The 24,533-nt window shown below is 44.3% G+C and overlaps 1 protein-coding gene across 8 annotated transcripts in view; it reads left to right on the top strand.

The window, feature by feature from the left end:
* The window catches only part of PTPN3 (protein tyrosine phosphatase non-receptor type 3), a 2,254,194-nt gene that overhangs the window by 1,998,183 nt on the left and 231,478 nt on the right, over positions 1-24,533 (top strand). For all 8 annotated transcript variants that reach the window (XM_069620560.1, XM_069620561.1, XM_069620557.1 and 5 more), the window contains one exon: positions 7,360-7,488. In XM_069620560.1, coding sequence (XP_069476661.1) covers positions 7,360-7,488 — 129 coding nt within the window. The remainder of the gene's footprint in view (positions 1-7,359; positions 7,489-24,533) is intronic.

Raw genomic sequence — 24,533 nt, 5'->3', positions numbered from 1 at the left:
ATACCCAACTAGCAAAAATTAAGATGGTCAAGGAACCCTGAGGTAGAATGGCTGCTGTGGAGCCTTATGCTTCCAGGTTGTTTGAGGCCTTACTGAAAGAAGGGCCTCACATGTGATCATGCCTCCTTTCTTGTGATCTTCCCACAGTTTACGAAGCATTGGTTAAAACCCCATTCAAGTTTCCAGTAGGGTTATCTCTCAGTTTGCTCATTTTGAATTTAGTATTCCTGTTAGCAGTGGCCTTTGTTCACAACCTTGGTGAAATAGGGGCATTGTCAAGTCTGGTTCCTTACCTTGTGTTTAGCCCTTCCTGTTTGGTCCTTAAGCTGCCCCCCATCGTTTAGGCCAAAGGTAGATTCAGTATTGCATTCCAGCTGCTTTTTACTTCATTGTATGAAGATGGGCCTACTCTACACCTACTGTATGTGGGCAGACTGGTGCAGATTGTTGGTATCTTTTGGTTCAGGGCTGCCACCATTAGCCAGTAGATCGAGACTGTGTTTCGGTGGCTTATGAGCATCAGGGTGTGCTGTTGCCTCACATTCTGCAAAGCAGGTCCACTAGTGGAGTTGCTGCTTCCTGGGCAGAGTTGGGAGGGGTATCCCTAAGCGGGGTGGGGTATCCCTAAGTGAGTGGCTACTTGGCTGTCCCCTTCTACCGTCAGTACTAGTTGTCTGAGACATATCCAAGGGTTCTTCTTATACAGTAATCTTGCAATTTGCAGTTGCCTGAAGTACTATGCTAACGTTGGCTGTTAAAGTGTGTTTACAGATCACCCGCGGCAGTGCTGGGTAGTTCAGTCATGTGCTTGTTACACCCTCACTTGCACTGACTGGGATGAGCAAGATGGAACGAGGTGGTCATACCCAGATTTCCTACTGCTAATCTTAATTAATCCAAGTCTTCCTTGTCCCAAGCCCTTGCCGTAGGGCATGGGCTTGGGAGATAAAGAGCAAAAGAAGGGTCTAAATGGGGCCAGCTGCTCTCGCTTGTACTGACTGGGACAACGAAGACTGGGAGTAATTAAGATTACTGGTAAGTAATCTTGGCATTACCTGATATTGGCAATAAGGCAATCTTTAATCACTGTGTATTACTCTACACTGCATTAAGCTGTATTAAGAGTCTTAGGCATTCATCTTTGGTTGCAGTCAACAACCCATAATCAAGTCAGTTCGATTGCCATAGTAGAAAGATAACACTGTCGCCTACTCCTCTCGGCCAACCAGCTTACCCTAGCTTCCCTCACTACAAACCTGCCAGAGCTCGGTGGTGTGTTTCAGTTCCGTGGCCTCCGCCCTGTGGAATTCCCTTACCTCCTCATTTAAGAAACAAGCGCTCGTACTACGCATTCAAGACATTACTGAAAACATGGTTATTCAACAAGTACGACTAACTCTGTAACTATGAATTGTCTCGTACTTTGCCCTGACTTCTTGATTCTATGACCTGTTAAGATTTATGATTTTACTTCTCTGTACAAATACTGCGTTACCTACGGGTCTGGGCCTTACACAAATGTTAAAATAATAAATAAATAAATGTGATAGCTAGCTACACATGCTTCTAGTTTTTAATTTGATTTATTCATTTGGAGCTTCTTGTATAGTGCGCATGCCCACAACCTCAATGATACACTCCTCCCTCCCCCTGACACTGGCAAACACCTCCACCCACATGACTAAACCAATCTACTGTCACCCTTTTATCTCAACATTCCTGTCCGATTGCCATGCCAACCTTCATAACTCTCACCTTTCCCCCTATTTCCACCACTCACAGCTTCTCTCCAGTTTGCCCCTCCATCCCCCATAAACCCACCCCTTTACCACTTCATTACGCCACTTACCCGCCTTCCCAACCCATCACTCCCCAATTGCTACATCTTTTCCAATTCTGACCCCTCCAATTGCCTGCTAACCTTACCCCTCCCCAACCATAAGCCCACTCTTCCAACCAAGCCACTATCTCCCAATGAATCGACCGAAACGCCACCCCCTTCTCGTCCATCCTACTAACCAACGGCTCATACTACCCCTTTTTCCATGTCCCCCTGCCCTCATGCACCCATTGGTGCTTTACTCACATCACCCCACTCACCCACCTTTTCTTATCCTTCCACTCCCCCCTTACACCTCACTTCTCCACCATCTTAAACTGTTAAATGTAACCCTTTGTTGCTCTTGGAATGTGTATGTGGGTCATAAATGTGTTTAGGGACTGGCACTAGTGTGAGTTGCCTGACACCCCCGGCTGTCATATTTTGAAAAGACCCTGGCACATTCTCCAAAATGTCACCTCTTTGCAATAGGGTACAGTTGTAAGGAATATTTCATTTATATACAATTGCAGTGATGAAATGGAATGTACCCTTATGAGACAACTCATTCTAACACTTTTAATCCTGCTTAGGATCTTTTTTGTTACTTTGTGTCAGAATCCCTCTCCTTCCTCATGGTAGTGCTGAGACGACTGGTTCGACCTGTCGTGTAGGAGAAGAATTTTCCCTACTAATATACCCCTCTGAATGTAAAAAACTACATGCAGAGGAGTCTATTAATGGGAAGACCGGATGCAATACGCGACTGGGGTGGCTGCAAGGAAAAACACAAGTTGAGTCACTAAAAATGACAGCAATATGATGACAACGTTATGTCCTCAAATATCAGTGGACTAACATGTGCCTTAAGCACAGTAGAGGCGAGAATGGGCAGGGAAATGTAACAGAAGACAGTCATGCAAAACCACCGGCAAGACATTCTGAAATTAGATGCCAATAACAGTAAGAGCACTGAAGACCAAAACTAAACACAGTCCCAGAGGACAGAAGCTTAACACGCAGCAGTCCTGTTGGTGTTTTCAGAATGGAGAGATGAGATCACGAGGAATAGATAATCTGTGGAAAATATATGTCCAGAATCCAGGAAGCAACTAACCCGACGGCATGAGGATGCCTACTTGATATAGTTCACTGCAGGCAGTCTCATAGTCTGTGTACTAGAAGTAATGTGGAGTCTTCAAAAAACAAGAACAAAGTTCCAAGAAGAAAGAAGCTGTCTGTAGGATGGTCCTAGTCTGGCAGGTTGCGGCCAGAAAAAAGACAAAATCACAGAGGACAGGGATTCCGTGGACGTTCCGGGTCATGTAGGAGTGGGCGGCAAGAATACAAAACGAAGGACTAAAGAATGTCTGTGAAAATAGGCCGAGTCAGTTACCAAGGTTCAATGTCAGTGTTTCCAAATCAGCAAGGATCAGGCAAGAGGCGGTCCGTAAGAAATTCCAAGTCGGTACACAAGAAGACACAAGAGTCAGAATAATACGTGAGCCTAAGAAAACTGATTCAGAAGCACTGAAGGGCAAACAGGGAGGTGCTTAAGACTGCAAAGTCATGTGACCGCACTGAACGTTCCTGAGTCGGAGACAGAAACGTACTTGCGTGCAATGGCTGCCAACGTTGCCTTGCCAACTTCCAAACACCTCGATACGGAACTCTAGGTGTGTTCTGCCTGTACTTGCGACTGCAGATTAGAGCCCCTCGGGCTACCTGATGTTGTTTGGCAATTGATCCCCTTCTCATGCACAATGTTGCCCTAGTGCGTGCACAGGAATCGTTAACTGGATTCCTGCTACTTTGTAGACAGCAGGCAATCAAAATACCTAGTTAATTGTCATTATTTACTATTTTCAATATCACTTTTTCCAATGAATATGATCCATAGAACCATATACAACCCACCAACCCTTCCTACAATGAAACTGTAGTGGTACATAGGTGTACAGAAGGTGAGCCATTCTAAGTGTAATAACTCAAAACTGGATTGTGTAAATGTGTCCTAATGTTATGGGCACATTGTTATAATGATGACTTGGGTGGAATTCTACTTTCAGTAGAATTCCACCCATGCTGTGATGTCATGTTTTCTTATGTTAACTCTGTAATGTTCTACATTCCAGAAAGGCAGTTAAAACCTTTCTGGAAAGCTGTAGTATAGGTATACTGCTGGGCTGAGGCTGGTTGTTAATAAAGAAGCTACAGCTACTACCCGCCTGCTTCTTTCCTACACTGGCGACGAGGATGGGATGCGCTCGCTTCTTCTGTGCCCCTCCCTGGAATGGGATGAGAGGGAACTCGGCATGTGTACAACGCGAGGCAACATCCGTGGACACCGGCTTCTTTCCTACACACATCCGCACCTAATTTTCCTTAAGTAGTTTCTGTTATGCGGGCGCATCAGTGATATTTGCTGCATTAAGCACACACCGCAGTTCTAGTGTAAGATCACAGGCTGACTCATTTCCTGTCTGGCTTCTGTGGGAGATTGAGGTAGGATATGAATGAAGCAGCGTTCTATGTAAAAACTTTCACAGGAACATGGAATCATGTGAAAAAGTAGTCAGCAAAAAGTAGTTTTCGAACATGTCATTCAAAACAAGCGACGAAACGTGTGCAAATCTTGGCAGTGATAAGAACCAGCGTTCCTGCAGACTGGACGCACCTTCGCGGCAGACAGCAGCACTCGAGGTATCTGCATCCACGGATTCCATGCAGATGCACTACACAATGAAGGCATTACGGGCTTCATGACCGTTCTTCCAGGCACACGGACCCTTCCTCGCTCAAGTCTCATGCCTACTCGCTTCCAACTGAGCTGGTAAACCATAGGGTACAAACAGCTACTATCCTCTACGCCATAACAAGATACTGCATATATCGCGAGACTGGATCCCTTTTCTACACTGTCCAGATCAAGCTTGGTCCTCCACCTCCTCCACTCCCCAGCCCGGACATATCCCAGGCCTCCACCATCCTTTTGGCCCAGAAGAAGGCCGATATTTCTAAGGCCGAAACGTCACTGCAGCAGGCTCCTGCCTGCCTCCAGTTAAACATCAGGGATTTTTCATTTCCCGACGTTGACCAAGGATTGGCCATCACTTCACTAATGTGCAAAGACTTCACTACAAAACATCAGAACTTGGCTTGTCTAACCAAATTGCATGAAATCAGACTGTGCACTTTCTAAATAATGCCACATTTTGTGATATGTGTTTTTCTTCCCCTGACCTCAATGTCGTGTACATAATGGCGCCAACAGAACACAATGTACTTAACTTTCTGTGAGCATTTTCTGTTTGGGTTAATTGAAATACATTCTGATGCCATACATACTGATTGCATTCAAGAACACTGTAGCTCTGTCACTAGATTACAGTAGCAATATTAATGTACAGATTTACGCTGTAAAAACTTACGGTTCATGTACTAGGAACCAACCTTCCTCTGCAGACAGGTTCATGTATAAGAGATATCCTTCGAACTAAAATATAAATGTTGGTCGCAGTCCTAAATACAGAATTTTCGTTTTGCTTTAAAAATGGACAATCCTAGTGTTTAACATTGTCTACTATCTTGTTGATTCATACACCATGGTAAAATGCAGCATAATGAGTTTGCTTTGCCTTAAGATGTGTATATGATTTTCTTTTAGACCACATGTAAATAAACACATGTTCCCTGATTAAAAAGGGCGCAGAAAGAATTGTAATGATTTAATCTGCTTTGTTATTTTCTAGATAAAATGCGAGTTCATGTTCAAGTTCTTGCAGGTTTGGAATAGGGTGATCACTTCTAAACACCACTACAGTTCCTTTTAAACACAACATTCTATACTCTAAGAATGGTTTAAATTTGAACGGTGGTAAGCACCCCCTTGTTATACAGTGATAAGAACAATAACATTTTTTTAAACACATGAATACAAGGCTGTAATCCTAACAATGACCCACAACTCTAATAGAACCCCAACAATCACCCTATCTCTAATTACAACCCTTATTCTACCTTGAACCCTTACCCAACACTAACCCTTTAGCCTTGCTGAAGCATTTTCTTTGTATGTGTCTCAATTCAAAAAACAAATAAGTAGAAAATAAACCATGACAGAGTGGTGAAAATGACTCCAATCCCATCACCAGCTTTCCACAAATTCCATAGTACTTACTTGCAACCCAAACCCTTGCTCTAATCATAACCTTAGCCTTACCCTAACCTCAACTCTAACACTTATCTTAATGCTTACGCTACTGTAACCCATGTCCTACGCCAACATCAGCAGCCCTCTCCAACTTTCCTACCCATTTCTATAACACTAACTCAATTAGCCCTAGCCTTAGCATAACCTCTACAATAACACTTAACCTGCCACGTAATCTACCATGACCACTAACCAGACCACATCGGCAGCCCTCCCACAACCACCCTAACCCTTACCCCAATTCTAGCCAGAATCTTTACTCTAACCTTAACCCCTATTCTTACCCTAACCCTAAATTAGGCACTCACAAGCACACTAAAACCCTCCATACCCCTAAAACCCTAGCAACACTGCATTTTTGGCTACTTTTTAGCTGTCTTTTTTTGACTTTATGCTTGCCAACTTTTTCGCTACAGAGATGTTTTCACCACAATTCTTTCACAGACTACACTTTTGTTGCCAACATTTTCCCTGGATACCTCAAGGCAGCACTCTCCTGTGCTTGTGTCCTAAGCCAGTTACTTGTGTTTGCATTCAGGTAGCAATTGAGGCTCCTTGTTTGTGACAAAACGCTAATCGAAAGGATTCAGGAATGTGTTATTTTCATGATTGGGCTACAAATGATCACTGATGTTGCCCACAGAATGTTTTTTTCTTTTTTCTTTTATTAGTGATTTGGTTTATAAAATCCAAACATTTTCACATCATATATTTCATTACTACAAGTTATACAAAAGAAAAAGAAAACGGATTAATTCTGAATACATAATACTTCTACAAACATCAGACATTGAAAATCAATTATCCACCAGTTGATTCAATGTCAATAAATAATACAAGACAGATTACATTAAATTTCAATTGGCAACATCTTTAATATCTTCAATATAAACATAACAATTTGGAGATACTGTCCCCTACCATCAGGTTGGCCGTATGATAACCCTTCAGCCTTATAAAGTGTTTATGCTTAATGAGAGTGGTGGCTGGACAGTACAAAATAAGATGTTTTAAAGTTTCCAAACAAATTGAGTGCTTACAAAGACGACCGCTCTTCTCAGCCTCAGACAAGGACCTCCTTATGCCTATTACCTCTAAGGTGGGCAGTTGATTGAGCTTGAATCTGAGATATACATCTCTGTTTCGTAGACATGGGAATAAGGAGCATGCAAATCTTAGAAAGATATAAAGCTGCAAAACAAGTGTTGTAGATGAATTACATATGCTTGGGCTCAGTGCATGTTGCAAACCAGGGAACATCACCCTTGTTTTATGGTCTAATAGTGCAATTACTTTTCCATATATAATTTGGTGACTTCTTTTTCAGACAAAATGCCACCAGTATTGGCCAGATCCACCAGAAGTAATGGACTATGGTAACTTTCGAGTCAGATGTCAGACAGAAGATTGCACTATCGCTTCAGTTTTTAGAGAGATGGTGGTTACAAATATAGAGGTAGGTACTTTCACTTTTGCATCCTGTAAATGGTAGTATGCTGCAACTGAGTGTGAAGTATTTAGCAGATCTTTCTATGACCACTGTAAGCGAGGCATGGTTTCACAAGTATGACACTGACACAGGAGCTATAAATTTCAAAACCTTTATTGCATTCTTGAGGTTTGGGAACACTGCTATTTTGCCTTATAGATAAGATGGGAGTTGTCTCTATCATCAAATAATAGTCCTAGTCATTCTATGTAAAATCAAAATGGCCTATAATACAACAAGCTAATGCCTGCCCTATCTCTTATAAAAAAGAGTGTATAATGGGGAATGTGTATGCAAAGGAATGTGAGTGTTATAATAACACAAAGGATCAAGATGGCTGAGTCAGCTCTCCTCCCCACGTTGAACAGCATGGAGTAAGGTGGCCCCCGTAGACAGGATGACACACTCTAGCTCAGGTTATCAAACAAAAGGCAGTTCAAAACGTGGGTCGAGGTCAGCTTGGCCTTCCACATTAAAGTCACTTAAGTGCACCAAAAGTTCCTTCACAGTTCAATAAAAGTTCCCATAGTTCTCCCTCTGTCGGGCTTGGACCTCTTGACAGTTTCAACAGAAGTTCACAGAGGTCTCCCTCAGTCGGGCTCGGACCTCGCAATCACAGCACTTGCAGGGTTCCCTTCCCCAAGCTTTAGTCACATTGGGATGCCCTTCCCCTAACCTTCACCTAGGTCTCCCTCAGTCAGGCTCGGACCTTTCACTGATGTCGAAGACTTTCAAACGTGCAAGGCTTTTTCCATGGACCTCCGCCGCAGGACCACTTCGACTTTCACTTCAGCTCTCCCTTCTCACATTTGCCCCAGCATCTCCTGTTCTCTGTAGTTCTATAACACAATCAGTACTTAAATCAATCACCTTTTAACTGCCCCTTTCGTTGGGGTTAATCTTGACCTTTGTGTATTTCACAGTTTGTTCACTTTGTCACTTTAACATCAAAACATTTTGCGGAAACCTTCAAGTGGGCCGTTTCCTTTCGCAGAACCACTCTGCTACCCTCTATCACTGGCTTCACAGTTACTGCTGACTTTAAAGTTCAGTACAGGTTTGCTTTCTTTCACGTCTCATCAGCACGTGCCCAACCTTCAATTTGGATATACACTGTTGCGACACAAATCGTCCTTTCATGTCTTTCGTTAACTCACCAGTTGTGTGCATTCCTTTCTGTTCTCTGCAGCGTCCTTGAAACACAATGCAGGCTTCTTCTTGTCTGGCATCTGGCTTTCTCTGTGTACCCTTCACGATTTCCTGGAGGCAACAACCCCTTGCAGGGATCTTCAGGGTTTCCCTACCCCTCACTATAGTCCCTCGATCGGTCGTCCTGCTCCAGTGGGTTCACTTTCACCCCAGAAGATCTGCTTCCTCTTGTGTTCCACCTTGCTCAGAGTGTGGCTCCATGTTTCCACTTTTTATCTGTGTGGGGGGAGTTCATAGATATCAGATGTATGTGATTAAGGTCAAGTGCCTGACTTCGCCTGACCTTATGTCCAATGAGATATACAATTGTTAGTCTCTTTACTCTCAGTCCTCCTCTTGCTCAGCCCAGTGTTTGTGTAGAAAGGGGGGGCAGGGACGTTGGAGAATCCTAAAAAATAGGATTGGGTATGGGCAAACCATTCTGCGGTGCCCCAAATTGTTTCTGGGCATGTTGAACCGTTTCAGTCTCACGGTGCCAAAATGCGGCACTAAGCGCAAGCACATAGTCATGAAATGTGCGTCCGCGTGGCTGAAACCAAAACGGACTGATGTGCGCGCAAGAGAGAATTGTGCAAAATCCGTGAGGTACACGATATCGCAGGCATGCACGTGCGGGTTTCTGTGTGGTTTTCATGGTTTTAGCTATAAAGGGGATAAGGGAACAGGAAGGTGACAGCAAATATTTTGCATTTCACGACGTGCTGGACTAGTGCAAACATTTCAGGCGAATCAACAGGCCAGGAAGGACAGCGGAGATGGGCGAATCGGATTGAAATTTGAGCGATTTCGTTTCACAGCTGATGTAGTGGAATCTAGCAATTTTACAGAGCATAAATTGTGAGTTTCCCCCCTGTTGGATCTTAGAAGGCTCACATCTGCATCAATGGTGCTCAGAATATGTCCAGATCTTTGAATGTATTTAAACCACCATAGTCTTTAATAAGTACTTACAATGTTTTTTATGACGATTCAGTACTTTATTCCTATTGAATGAATGAGGTCATTTTTATTTCACTAGATAATATTCTCCACCCAACTTTCCACCACAACTTTTTAATAGTACCTGGTAAATACATTTGCCATATTTATATACTTGCATATGTCAGGAGGTCAAGTTAATTAGCCCTTACCTGAATTCAGTGGTATGTATTTCTGGTGTAGCCCAGCACCTCTGGCAGCTTTGAGCCTTGAGCTACCTAAATTACATAACCCTAAACCTTATAAGAGAAGAAAACTCGGAGGATCCTCCTTCCCCCACCAGGCACCGAAAACCTGGAATGACCTACCTAAGAATATACGGAACACAACAAACCACCTAGCATTCAGGAAACTCCTCAAATCATGGCTCTTCACAACGTAACTACAACAGTGACGCACAAGAATGCCCACCCCTCTAAACAACAATTAATAAAAATACCGACCTCAGTCACTCCCAAAAATGGACATACACAGAACCCAAAGAATGGGCCCCACGACAGACCATAAGACATTATATGAAATAGCCACAAAAGGAGGACACTATAGACTGATCACATACTCAGACCGAGACGAAAGCACATAAATGACTCATCCACTGCCTCCCAGCTGTACCATATCCAAAACTTCCAGCAGACACATTAAGATAGAATTAAGTTTGTAAGAGGAGACCACACCACAACACCTGCTCCAACACCCAAGGAGGAGAATAGACACCCAACCCACATTACTTACTCCATCAGAATTAGAACACTTACAGAGCGTGTTGGAATAGCACAGGGAGCGTGTCACACAAACCTAAACCTCTGCCAGGCGTAACCCCTTCGCCCACCCTGATGGCATTGGGAGGATTAGCGAGTGCCACACTCGGACAGAGTTCTGAATGTTAGCATGCTAAACTTCATATAACCCACTAACAAAACAACTCAGCATTTCTGCAGACTTATCTCACTCAAAGATCTCACACAACCATCTCTCGCACAACAACTCACACGCACTTCACAACACCGCAACAACACATAAGCCGCACCAACAGCACACGAGGACTGACATCGAACCGATACTCCCACTAAAGCTCAGCACCCGGTGTATACCGAGTTGAAGCTGCCAACAGAACACCTCTCCTCTCACTGTCTACTCCCGCTTTACCTACTAACCTATCCCACCTTCTTGTTTGCAGATCCGCCAGAGCGCCTGGGGACCAACTCCATTGGCGACGGTGCGCAGTACAAATACCTTTAACATTTAAATTGATTGATTGGTTACATTAGGGAGTAATGGATTACCTCCATGAAAGTAAACTACTAGTTCAGAAGTGTTGTAGGGACTCTGGTAGATCACAATAATCTTTTCTTCACTTCTTGTTACACTGCTCTGGTGACTTCCAAAAACCTGGCCAGTTCTCAGATCCTGATGGAGTCATGCAAGACTTTTCTGACTGCATCTGGTACTTACTGTAGTCCAGAGTATTTGTATGTAGGGAAATCCCTTTTCAAAAGTTCCATTCTATTTTTAATTTAAATATTGTTCCGACAGTGTTGGTTCAAAATCATTGTGGGCACATATGGCATGGAGTGGCATTAAACCTGAAAGGCTTCATTTCGCATTCTGGTAATATTCCTATCCTCAGAATATATGTGTGAATCTTTAATGGTTACAACATAGTCCAGACATATTTTTTAGATGCATCAATGGTCCAATTAGGCTTAATAATTCACAAGGCACCCCTCCGTGCCACATAATTCATGAACACTTCATTTGTTGCTGAAATTCCCTCACAACGTGGTTATAAGTAGTACGCTGAGTTTTATTTTAATTGTTTAAAGTCCTTAAGAGCCACAGAGAGAGCCTTGTTTGATGTGTTTAACCCAGTGTGGACCTAAATGATTAATTGTATTTTGAAGTGCTCAGCAGTGAGGAGACATTTGTCGCTCTGATGTTATTCACGCTCATGCAGTAAAGGATAAGGAAGGAGAAGGGATCAATAGGGTTCTAGTGTCATGTTTCACTCTGTGATATTCGAAACCGCCAGATAGGCTTTGCCAAACACGTTTACAGTCACAATATTTTGGCCAGGTGTTCCAGAGTAGATGCCATGGTTGTTCAGACAATGTGCAGTAATATTTTGGCAGATCCTCTGGAGCATCGTAGCTCCTTGAACTCCCAATTGGATGCCTTAAGACCGTCCCATTATTTGGGGTGCAGGGTTGATATTGAATAGTAAGTACAAGATACACATTGTAGTGGCATGGGGACTAGTATCATTCTTACAACCTCCTTCCTGCAGAGGAATTGTGGTCACTGATCACTCTATGTAACTGTGCTACAGATGCCAGGAAAAGGAACTGTCTTGAAGGAAGTGGTTTGTATGGTTTAATGTAAGTCTCTAACAGAAGGTTGACTTATGCTCCAAGGCCCTAAATAATATCTTTGTTGTACAATTAATCTCTGATCCTTCCCAAGCTGGAATTTCATACCAGTCTAGATGACATAGACATGCATCCGAAGAAATCGCCCCGTTTTGCTGTTGGTCTTATATGTTGCACTTGCCATCGGGAATCTTCATATCTTCGTCTGTCTGAGGCCTGTGTTTGGATGGGGACATCAGACCTAGAGTTATGGCGTGTGAGAGTTGAATTGCACTTGTCAGGACAGTGAGAAACCTATACTTAAATTATGTAAATGCCAGGGTCTGTTATCGAACAGTAGATCTCATGGAACATATTAAGGGTTACTCGGAGGAGGGGTTGGGGGGTTCCTGGCATTACGTTTGGATGCAGAAAAGGCGTTTGATAGGGTTAAGTGGGACTTCCTCTTCACTGTTACGTAAAATAGGTGTGGGGACAGAATGTGTCGCGCGATCGGGGCAATCTACTCGGGCCCCAAGGCACGGGTGGTTGTGAATGGGACAAAGTCGAGGGAGTTCGAACTAGGTAGAGGTACAAGGCAGGGATGCCCGCTATCGCCCTTATTATTTGCATTCACAATGGAACCATTGGGGAGAAAGAATATGAGAAAGAATATGTGAAGATGACCAGATAAAAGGGGATTAGGGTGGGGGCAGACGGCTATAGGGTGGGCATGTACGCCAATGACATACTGCTATATCTCTTGGTTGTAACAGGATCAGAGCAGAGGGTACTTAAGACGCTGGAAGACTATGGGAAGGTATCAGGTTTCAAGGTAAACGTCAGTAAATCAACTCTCCTTCCACTGCAGGAGCAAACAGAGGAGCAAAATAGAGAATGGGCGGGCTGGGGATACAGCTGGAGAGGGACAGCATAAAATATCTAGGGCTGAGATTACCAAAAGGCCTGGAGAACCTACCTGAGTGCAGCTACCCTCTGTTACCGCATAGACTCTTCAGTGAGCTGGACACCTGGTCTAAATTAACGATCTCCTGCTGTGGAGGGTAAAAAAGGAGATGGTGGGAGTTACAACTTGGCCGTCACCGCTAAATCACATATGGGTACCCCCGATACATGATCGTATACCTGGCCACGAAAGGTTCCAAGACTGGATCGACACAGGGCTCGAGAGAATAGGCCAGGTCTTGAAGGATGAATCTAAAGAAATAGGATAGGTTGAGAAGACCCTGAGGATAGGGGATATCGCAGTATTCAAATACTTACAGTTGAAGGGAGTCCTGATGTCAGAGGAATGGCAGATGGAACTGCAGAGGCAGCTGACGCGAACAGAGAGGTTACTACGCACAAAGAGGGGAACGATGGGGCTCATATCCAGGATGTATCAGGCACTACTAGAGGCACAGCGGGGTGGGGGGTATTTGATACGTTTAAGAGTAAATGGGAACGAGACCTGGGACTGGAAATGTAGGCAGAACAGTGGTGTTGGTGCACACCGCACATCGGTGGTCTGCCAATATAAACTACACAGGCTCAAACTGCTGTATAGGTGAAAGTGGGATCTGGTGCGGATATCTAAAATGTTCTTGGGAGCTGATCCCCACTGCTGGAGGAAGTGTGGCCAAATAGCAGACTCTGGCACATGTGGTGGGGGTGCAAGAAAGTGCAGAATCATAGAAAGGAGATCCTGGGGTGTATCAAGGGCCTGGAGGGTGTAGACAGGCAGCTGGTCCCCCTACTAGTACTGTTTGGAACAGAGACGGAGTAAGGGGATTGGGTGAGACTCCTGCATATGCCACATTACTTGCTGCTGGCAGCCAGGGCATATCTGGTAGGGGGATGGAAGAGAGAGGGGTTCCCAAGTGAAAGAGAATGGGCTGCGAAAGCTCTGGATTTGTACAGAATGGAGCAACTAACAAGACAAATACACAACCTAACCCCGACAAGGGTACTAGAGTGGGCGGCCTTTCTGGAGAAGTATGACCTGGAGAGGCCACAGATGGAAAGTGTACAGCAGGACACGGGGGAATAATAGGGCCCACCGAGAAAGGAGTGATTAGAACACCCTGGAGGTTAATAGTTGGGGTGATGGTGAAGAGGGGAGGTCTACTATAGACACTGTGGAGAGATGAAAAGTGCAAATCAGGTGCGCTTCAATTCAGACCCCGAGGAGTGGATATAGACCCCATAAGTGACTAAGTAAACATGACTAAAGAAAAAATACTCTCGGCAAAGGAGGTTACAGACAATCGTACTAACTGGAATATAGCACTGGAGGAATACTCAACCTTAGAAGGGATAGATGGTGGGGAGTATGTGGGGGGTAAGTCAAAGTACATTATTGGGGGGGCAGAAAATGGAAAACACATATGGAGAAACCTCAGCTAAAACATGAAAAGTTGACTGAATATGTTGTATTTATGGAAACTTAATATATTTGAAAAAAAAAGTTCTCCGGGTAAAGGCTCGTTCTTCATGATCCTATTTTATAGCCCAATTCCTGAAGGGCCTTGTCAATAAGTTTCAGCACATCCCTTTTGTTTTTCTCGATGGGAATTTGGATCTGGTTCTCACCTTCCTTATGGCAGCTCCTTTTGAGACGTTCTATTCTTGTTCCTTGCGGCTGCTAACACTGAAAACAGCCTTTCTGGTGGCTATTACTTCGCCCACACGGATCAGCGAGTTATATAGAAAAATAGACCCTTTGTATGTAGCCTACTCCATTTCAAGAAAAGGCCTGGCTGTATCGAAGCAGACAATTTCGCAATGGATCACATTATATATTTCGGAATGCTTCCATACCGCAAGCAGAGAATTGCCTTCTGGCATCCGAGCCCACTCTACCAGAGGGGTTTCTACCCTATGGCCCTGCAAAGTTTCAGTTAAGGACATCTGCCCGGCCGCAACCAGGTCCTCGCTCCATACGTTTAGGAACCATTATAGCCTGGATGTCGCCCGTGGGGCTGATGCGCGCTTAGGGAGGGCGGTGTTGCAGAATTTTCTGCTATAAAGCTTTCTTCCCACCTCCATTTTCCACTGCTTTGGGAGTCTATCTGATCAGAAATCTGCAGGAGAAAAGCAATCATTTGAAGGAGAATTGACTTACCCTAATGTTCTTTCTATGGATTCTTATCCTGCAGATTCCTCATCACCCCTCCCATCCATCCCCGCTCAGAAAGCATTGGCAGTAGGTGTCTGTGATGCTTCTAGGGTCGGTTGCTCTTCTTGCTTGCAAACCTCATTCTTCTCTTTTCCGCCCGCAAAAAAAAAAATGTTTCAAGTACTGTTTATCCCAGAGTGGATGCCTGTTTTTCTAATCCTCTGTTGGATAGTTTGCCATTCTTGTCTCGCTGGTTTGCCTCTGTAGCGGCTTAGCTTGGGGGCAGGAGGGGGGGGGTGGAGGTGGGACCTGAGATACGGGATGTAGTAACGCAGTATATATACGATGCCTGATGTCACGTCCAGGGTCGGCAATCGAGCACTGAGTCAAGCCGGAACGCCGGCTGAGTCGAAGTCCACTAACACCACCTGTCGAAGTTTTTTTGGAGCAGCTGAAGCTGCAAGGGAATATCTATCTAATAAAGAATCTGCGGGAGAAGAATCCATAGAAAGAACATTACGGTAAGTAGTTTCTCCATTTGTTGACCACGCCTTCATCAGGGCGATATTGCAATTCTTCCATTTGGGAATTTATTACATTTTCAAAGGCCCAAATTCCTAACAATGCGATCTTCATAAAAATAGTTTTCCATAAAATTTCTAAATGAAACCGCAAAAAAGACAAATAGGAAAACCCATTTCACTTCCAAAACGAACCCCCCTCCCAACCCCTCTTTTTGGCATATTAATCACCTTATGTTCCAGCAGGGCATTCACATTATTGCAATAGACTAAATGCCAAATGTTCAGTATTTACAAAACAAGAGACATAGATAAATGAAGGATCATTGTTACTTTTCGACATACTCTACCTATAATCAATACAGTGAAAGTCAGTAATACAACATAAGTCTACTCGCTGTGAGAAACCTGAGGGTGTTCTCACATCTACTCCCCGGGGGGTCCTCTGTTCAGGTGGCCAGGGAAGGGAAGGGCCATCGTTTTTGGATCCCAACCCTGGGGGTGGACAAGCGAGGGAAGATAACCTAAGTGGAGGGTCCTTGGAGATAAGGTGTAGAATGCCCATGGGTGAGATGCAGTATTCCCTACGTCATGACGACGACCTACTACACGTTCCCTCTAAGTTTATGGGTTATTGCCTACCCTGTGCCATTTTCCTTACTTCACTCTTACAAAGTGCAGGCGTCAGAAAGAGGCAAAGTGGAGTAATATCACCTTCCTATCACAAACTATATTCAAATGCTAGGGTGAGAACAAAACGCAGGGACTTATATCTACTACCGATCACAGAAACCATTCTGGGAGTGGGTACAAAGGAAAACAATCACAACGGACATACACTACCTTCTGTAAATCCCAATACATCGGTTTCCCTCTTGTTCCACCAAATTCTAAGAATAAAAGGAGAGTGCTTAAGGGCGAGACATGGTATCCCCCTTTCCTAATACTGACTTATCCTCCCTTCCCTCAGCCTTCATGGGCTATTTCTGCTCATGTCCTATTCTACTCCATGAGTCCCCACAGAGTGCTGAGAAGAGGAAGAAGCCTTGAAGAGGAATGCACACACCCCATAGAAAACACCACTCTAGTACTGGGACGAATAAGAGGTATTTTGAGGAATACAGAAATGGCGGTCAGGCATGTCCCATTCATTGTGTTAACTATGACCAGGCAAAAGAGGCCAGTGACTCACACCTGAGTTGACAGGGTTCAGGTGTATAAAAGGTGGAGCACACAGCAGAAGGGGGTTTGTCAGGCGAGAGCAGCAGGAAGTCCAGACCAGCCCAGGATGAGCCTGTGGAGAGTGTAGCGCTGAAACGCTTCAGAGTACATCAGTTTTCGTAAGTGTGGCGAGGGAGCCGTGGCTCCACGGAGCCTATGAGGTCGGAAGAAGGGAACCGTGTGGCATGTAGGTCCCTTCATTGTGGCAGAGCAGTGCTCATTCTCCTGGGCATGGAAGCCAACCCAGGAGTGTCTAAGTGGCAGAAGGTGAGGCCCTGACCTCAGGTGTAAGAAGCTTTGTGAGCGGATAAGCCGTGATATCCAGCAGCATGACCAGTGAGGTTCAAGTAAATGCAAGAAGTCGGTACGAGAGCAAATTAAAGTTGCTGATGAAAGCTGTTGAAAATACATTGTATTGGAGTGGTCGCGTGCAGCCGGCACGTTGTCAAAAGTCTCTGATCTTGAGCCAATGAGAGAATAAGCAAATGTGTTGCCAGCAATGGACCATCTGGAAACAGCAGAAGATGGGCGAGCAGTGAAGTGTGAGCAAAAAGCTTCATCTGGAAAGTCTGTTAAAAGGAGAAAGAGGCTACTAGTCGTAGCCGACAAAATCGTACATATGGAAAGGGGTGACAAAGAAAGCAAGTCGCCTACCAGTGAATATTTAGACACAAAGTTTGTGCAAAAAAGAAGCCAAAAAAGAAACCAAGTAAGAATCCAGTAAGGAACCAATTAAGAAGCTACAAGTGTAACTGGTTGTGCAACCTGGATTGGGTGGACCGTGCGGTCTGTCAACTGCACCAAGACCAGGGAGCACCAACCAATCTGTAACAACTGTTAAAGAAAGTCATGAACGCAGCGCTTTAAGAAATAAGTGCCTTTGAGCTTGGGGAAGGGAACCCTGAGCTCTCGTGGAACTTTCTGAAATTAACGGAACATTGTACATCAAGAACAAGTGTGTTTTGGACTTGGGGAAGGGAATCGTAAGGCTAGGCGAATTGGCTGAAACAAGCATATACTGGAACTGTATCCTGAACTTGGGGAAGGGAGCCAGAGGTAGGTCCATATTTGGTTTTGGACACTGTTTAGTTAACTAAGAGCATCCCTTCACTGTGTTTAGCATGAGACATCAGAGCAAGCATAGGTTTTGACACAGACAGCTTTTTGGTTTGGATTTACAGGCATGGACTTTTATTTAGGTAGGGAAAACCCCACCTTAGTTATAGGGCAAGATAGGCGTTCAACCAACCCAAAACTTTCAGTAAAGGTTTTAAGAAACTGTTACTCTTGTTGTCTGTGTCATCTCTTGATACCATGCCTGTTTCGCATCACCTAAAGTCAGTCTTCATGATTAAGATAATGTCTTTCCACCAATGGCTAATTGGAGGATTTTGTTATTCCCTTAGTCCTGTTCACCCTAAATATAAAAAAACATTCAAAACTATATTTTCAAAGCCTCACTACAAAATCTACACCAATAGTTACGTTAACAATACCCATCTGCTATTTCTTACCTGCCTAAGTAAATGCACTTTTTTTTATTTGCCCCATTCCTTTCATTCTGACCAAAACCAGATTTCACTCTTTTCAGAATTAAGCTAGAGGGGAAATGGCATTCATCTAGGAAGAAACGCATGGCACAGTTGGAATTTGCTTAGTGTACTACACAGCTTCCCATCCGAACTGCTTTGGAGCTAGCAGTAGTATGCCTACGTAAAAAAGGGTATGAAAGCAGGAAGGTAGCGATAAGAGAATTGAGAGGTATAACGTAAAGATTGAAGAGGATGAGGGGAACGTGGGTACCCATTTCACCACAGGGATGAGTGAGGGGCAAAAGAAGACAGAGTGGGGGACAGAGGGATTGCAGAAAATGAAATAATCCCACGTCAAGGCATTGCTTATGAAACTAAAGTGGCTGAGGAAGCACACCATTATGGAATGACCACTGTAGTGAAGGCTCCTGATATGTCCAGTAGGACCAGTCCCACAACTCCCCTGCAATCAATGATCCTATGTATTGTAAAGAGCGGCAGGGGGACTGACTCTGTGCCATGGCAGAAGCCTGCCTCTAACGGTTGGAGGAGACAGGGGAGCTCAATGAAAGATAAAAGGTGGGAGGTGATGGCAGATTCAAGAATGTTTGCATGTCCAGAAAGAGAAATGGGCTGGAGATTTTATTGACAGTGGGTCGAGGGGGGGGGGGGTCATAATAGCAGTTTCAAGCGAAGGAGGAACAAAGCCAGAAGCTAGACAGGGGTAAGAACATGAAGCAGTGAGTGAGTGGGAAGGCAAATGGAGTGGTTACACTGATGCTGGAGGTACAAATTGTTTCAACTTTTCCTATGAAGAACGTAGAGCGACATTCAGAGTTCAGGGGGAGTAGGGACTGAAGAGGTGACAGCTGAGGGATGCACAAAATCTTAAAGAACATAAAAAGTCATTTTTGGAGGTTGTTGGTCGGTTCAACCTGGGAACTAGCACACCTCACCTGCATATCTAGGATGTGTTTGTGGGGTGGGGTGGGTGGGTAGGGGATTCTATTTTGGGCATGTCTGTGTTTTAGTGTGTATACATATTCATTCAAAGCGTACTATCCATGCATGTTGCCTATGCGTTGTGTGTTTACTTATGTTTTGAGTGTGTTGTACGTCCATATATTAATTTTGAGCTCAATGTTTCTAGTTAACACGTGGGTTTCACTGCAAAAGTAATCCACAAACTTGCGTATTTCTTTGCACTCCCGGCCTACTGTGCATGTTCAAATGACAGTTACATTTTTGGAATTTTAAAAGTGAATATCTGCGGTTGGGCTGATGTGATCTTTGAAATGTTTGCAACATATACCAATTGCAGTTAGGGATTTGCTGTCTGCCAAACAAAGTCATCGATTTTGAGGTATGCATCCCGGAATCCTAGTTTGTTTGGTTTAAGGAAAACCCAGTGCATGCATACAACTTTCCTTTCTTTGTCGAATTTTGTGAACTTACTTGGATGAGTTCAAATGTTACATTGGAAAAAAATGTCTTGTTGTCCATGAGAGAAAGAAATGAGATGAAATGAAGAAACACAGTAGTAAACGAAGAGGAAGGAAACCAATTATATGAGGCTATAGTAGAGGTCATCATAACATTAAAAGATAGAAAAACATGAGATTAAGCTAGAAGGAAAAAAGGACAGACAAAGAGATGAATGAAAGGAAATAAAATCAGCGGGGGGAGGGGGAAATGGACAGTATGGAGGATGAAAGTAAGGAATGAAACCAAATGGAAATAAGCGAGACCGGTTAGGGTGGAACAAGGGATAGGAGGTGATCACACAATATGAAGAAAGCAAGGAAATGAAGGAAAACATCGAGATGTGAGTAGCAAAGAAAGGAAGAAAAGGGGATGAGAAAATGGAGGAAAGGACAATGAGAAAAAATGAAGCAAATGATTGATAAGGGAGGAGCTGAGAGAAAAAGAAAGGAAATGGATATCACAAGAGAAGGGCAAATGAAGATTTGCAGTAGGGGATTGGAAAGGAAGGAGTTTGAAAGCAAGGCGAACAAGGCAAGAGACGGATATGGTAGAGTTTTTAAGCAAAGTAAAGGAAGGCGCCGTAATGCATTGGCTGAAAGCAAGCATGTTGAATCGGAGGACGGTGTAGACAAACTGGAAGAAATGTACAAATGAATCAATCCCTCCCTCCGGGGGTTCATTTGCCTACTTTTGAACCCTCCAATATGAGTTACATTCCTGGATTGACCACTTGAGCCAGACTGTTTGATCTTGGCCTAAAGACAATTTTTAATGGATAGCTTCCGCCACATCTTATTTGTTTTTTAAATAACTTCCTCGGGTGAAGACTGGATCAGCATATTTTCTTTTCTGCAGCCATCAGTAGGGACACTTGGCTGACTCCACTCAACGTCGTTGGCACCCATGACTCTAGATGTGATATTGGTTGTACATATATAGAGCTACCTGTGCCCCATTACCCAAGTTACTTTTTCTGCATGTTAAGACTGCACCCATGCAATTTGCTTCTGCTACATGTCTTCCTCCTGCCTCCCAAGGCATTAGTCTTCAGGTCCTTTAAGAACTGTAGTATGTTAATGTATGAGCTGCAGTGGTGCTATGTTTGGGGCAGATTACGACACCAAAGAATGAAGCTCTTACCCATCCATGCATCCAAAAGCTGTGAGGGAGCGAGCGGCCAAAGTGTTTAGAGCACTCTACAAGGCTGGTAAGGCCTGTGTGAGTTACCCTGCTCTGTCTGCTCCTGCGGCTCCCAAATACCTTAGGAAACTATTAACTGATTCGGCTAGAAGACGGAATGGACAACAAGGGGAAGAAATCCCACTCCAGGAGCCCTTCTTCATCAAAATGCTGTTGCTCGTTTTACTGGGGACGCATCCCACTCTTCAGCCCGGGGGTCGGAGTCAGAAAAAGAGCCTGCATATTCTTCTTTCAGAGTAGTTACCTTTCACACTGCCAGCTCCATCCAGTAGTAGCTGGAGGAATTCCAACATCAAATGTTGGCTATTTACTCCTCAGACCAGGTTGTTTGGGCCTCAGAACTGATGGCAATGCCCAGACCACTGCACACTCTTGGGCTGGTAGGTCCTTCCATTGTCCATCAGCACATGCATATGAGCTTAGTACTGTCATCCTGGATTGTTCAAACAGATCTAGTACAACTTCCAAGAGGCCTACTTGTTGCTGCCATTTTGCCGCATTAGTTGCAGCATTTTTATGGGGGGCTAACTCCATGCCCCCCTCCATCTCCTATGGCCCCTCACCCCTTCCACTAATTTCCAAAATGTAAAAGAATTACCCTAACCCTGCAGCCCCCTAAAAATGCCCTGTAGAAATGCAGCAAAACAGGTGTGATACATTGGCCTCCTATGAGTTGGGCAGGTACCGGCTCAAACCTGGAGCCAGGCACTTCCCTTGTGCACTGCCTCTTTAGAGCCTTGAGTGCCAACTTGGATAACGGTGCTGGGCCATGCAGATTCTCCAAATCTGGCACCAGGAGAGCAGAAGTTGATCCCAGATTCCAAGAGAGAAGGAGCCACAAGGTATTTGCAAGAGGAGGATTGATTTGTTTATACCCCTAGTCTAAACTCAATCAAGTCTTCTCACAGGTTACCAGAAATCTGAATTTCCATCATCTATTATACATTACTTCAACAGTAAATGCGCAAGAAGTCCTCTCCGTTGGTTTCATGAGCCAGTCCCTCACTGGTTTTGAGAAGATTCTTGATAGAAAATGTGGCCCATACACTTTGGTCTGGAGACTCTGGAAGAGGGTGAGTTAAGTGACTTTCCAGAAGAGTTTTATGCCCAAGACAGGAATTTTTTCATTCCCTGGCTGACGACTTTAGGAAGGTCAGTGGGTTGCATACTTCTCTAGAACTGTATTTTATGGTTGTGACTCCCTATGAAGGGGTTTGCCTTTTATAAGGAAGGCATGGTATCAAACAGTAAAACAGACCCAAGTGATCACAGTTCAAGGGCGTTTATTGAACTTCAATTGCATCTGAAAAATGCCTATCTAATCCTAAATCTAAAGATGGCAGCAAGATACGAACATGAAATAATAACGCAGTCTTAGTCGAGTCTGTCAAAATAAAAGGGCCTATACTAACAAACCTATTGCCAATCCTTACTTCTAAATACAAATAGTGTGGGAAACAATGTTATGCAAAAGAAACATGTTCAAGAAATGATATGTCAGTATTTTGAAGCCTTGGCTTCCCTTCCCCATGTTTTCAGCATGGGACAAGGTGGCACACTCGAACTTGTGTGAAACCTGACGGTGTCTCACACGCTAGTCCCCGGGGATCTGTCATCCAGGTGGCCAGGACATGGCCATTGCTTTTGGATCCAGTTCCTGGGGTTGGACCAGTGCGGGAGGACCACCTGGATGAGGGGTCTTCGGGGAGTGGAAGTGGGGCACCAGATGGTGAGACACGGGAATCCCCTTCCCTATAACACCTTTTCCCCATCCTACCAAGTATGATACATAGGAACTCAAACCCCACCTTCTCGACACAAACATTTTCTCACAGACAGTTCACCGTGAGCGACAACGGACTAACACCAGAGCCGAATACCTGACATGTCCCAATACTATGGTCAGGCATACTATTGCCTCATTACACACACCTGACTTCCATCACACTTCCCCACATGGATAAAAGGCAGAGCATGAAAGCACACTATGAGCGAGGAAAAGCACACGAGAAAACAGCAGTTCCAAGATGGCAATATAATACAAGGAGAAGGACGGTGAGACCAGAGAGGGTTGCAAGGAGGGAAGTACCCTTGACCTCTAAAAAAACGTTACTTTTGGGACTCTTGTAAAGTAAGTAGCCTGAGACTGGGAACTAAAGCTGAACAAAACTACACTGTTCATCAAAGGTTTCCAGGGCTCTCCTGTGTCGATAATCACGGCAGGAAGGAGCGATTACCTCTGTGGTACTGTCCTTGGCTCCTACAACAAAGCAGCGTCCGTAAAGACAGCACAGCTGGTGAGTCATAGAGACTGATACCAAACCAGCTTGTGTTTGAACCAAGGTTGCAAGCGTCAACATTGTATGAAGAAATACAAAGACGGCAGTGTGTGAAACGCATGTGATGAGTGACGGGAATGTAATTGCAAACCCAAGGAGTGAATGAACTTTGGGAGGCCACTGAGATACTGTATACAGAGTGGACCGGCGCCATGTGTGTGCTCATTCGAAGGTCTCTGTTAGGTATCCAACGGAATTGCGACTGTATTGTGAAACAGATGTTTATATCCAAGTGGTGAAACAGATGTTTATATCCAAGTGGTCCTGCAACGGGTCAGGTTAAATCCTATGCACATTCGAAAGTCTTGGATAAACCAAGGATCCACGGTGAAGCACCTGAGTTTAATACTTGATCTGTGAAAAGAACTGTGTATCTTAATTGTGTGTGCATCAGGCCCTCTGAAACTTTGGTGAGAAAAGAGACTTGAGCACAGAAGGCCCTGTTGCTGGAAATCGAACTGTATCGTGTCAAAGAAGCCAGAGTGTGTGCTGTGCTCTAATGAACCGCCTTGCCCCGTGCTGAAAACGTGGGCAAGGGAGGCCAACGGCCCAACCGTTCAGACGTATAATTTTGTGAACCTTTTTCTTTTTCATGAACACTACCCCACCTTGTTTGTAAATTAATGGTAAGGATTGCCAATCTTTTTATTTTTAGTACATGCCCTTTTACCTTGACCAGACTTCACTAGGACTGCATTATTATTATTTGATGGTCGTAGCTTGCTCCCATCTGTAGATTTAGGTTTAGAAAGGCATTCATCACACCCTTGTGAACGTTCAATAAACACCCTTGAAATGTGGTCACTTGTGTCTGTCTTACTGTTGATACCCTGCCCTCCACGGCGGCTGGTGCTGCAGACTGCCTTGATTATTGACGCAGGAGGGCCCCGGATATCTCAGACACACAGCAGGATTCTTCAGCCTGGTTTCCTGGTCTTACACTTTCTATTCTCGAGGCTTCTGGAAAGTAATGGTTCCTTATCAAAAAGGTCAAGGGAACTTCTTTCCTTGCAATCCCGTTCTGTTTTGCCGTCTTTCTTCTCTCATTCAGCTGCCAAATCGAA

This window comes from Ambystoma mexicanum, chromosome 5q (assembly GCF_040938575.1).
Source record: "Ambystoma mexicanum isolate Mex_15411 chromosome 5q, UKY_AmexF1_1, whole genome shotgun sequence".
Lineage (NCBI taxonomy): Eukaryota > Metazoa > Chordata > Amphibia > Caudata > Ambystomatidae > Ambystoma > Ambystoma mexicanum.
The sequence above is the reverse complement of the archived record's forward strand: the minus strand, read 5'-3'. Positions and strand labels throughout refer to the sequence as shown.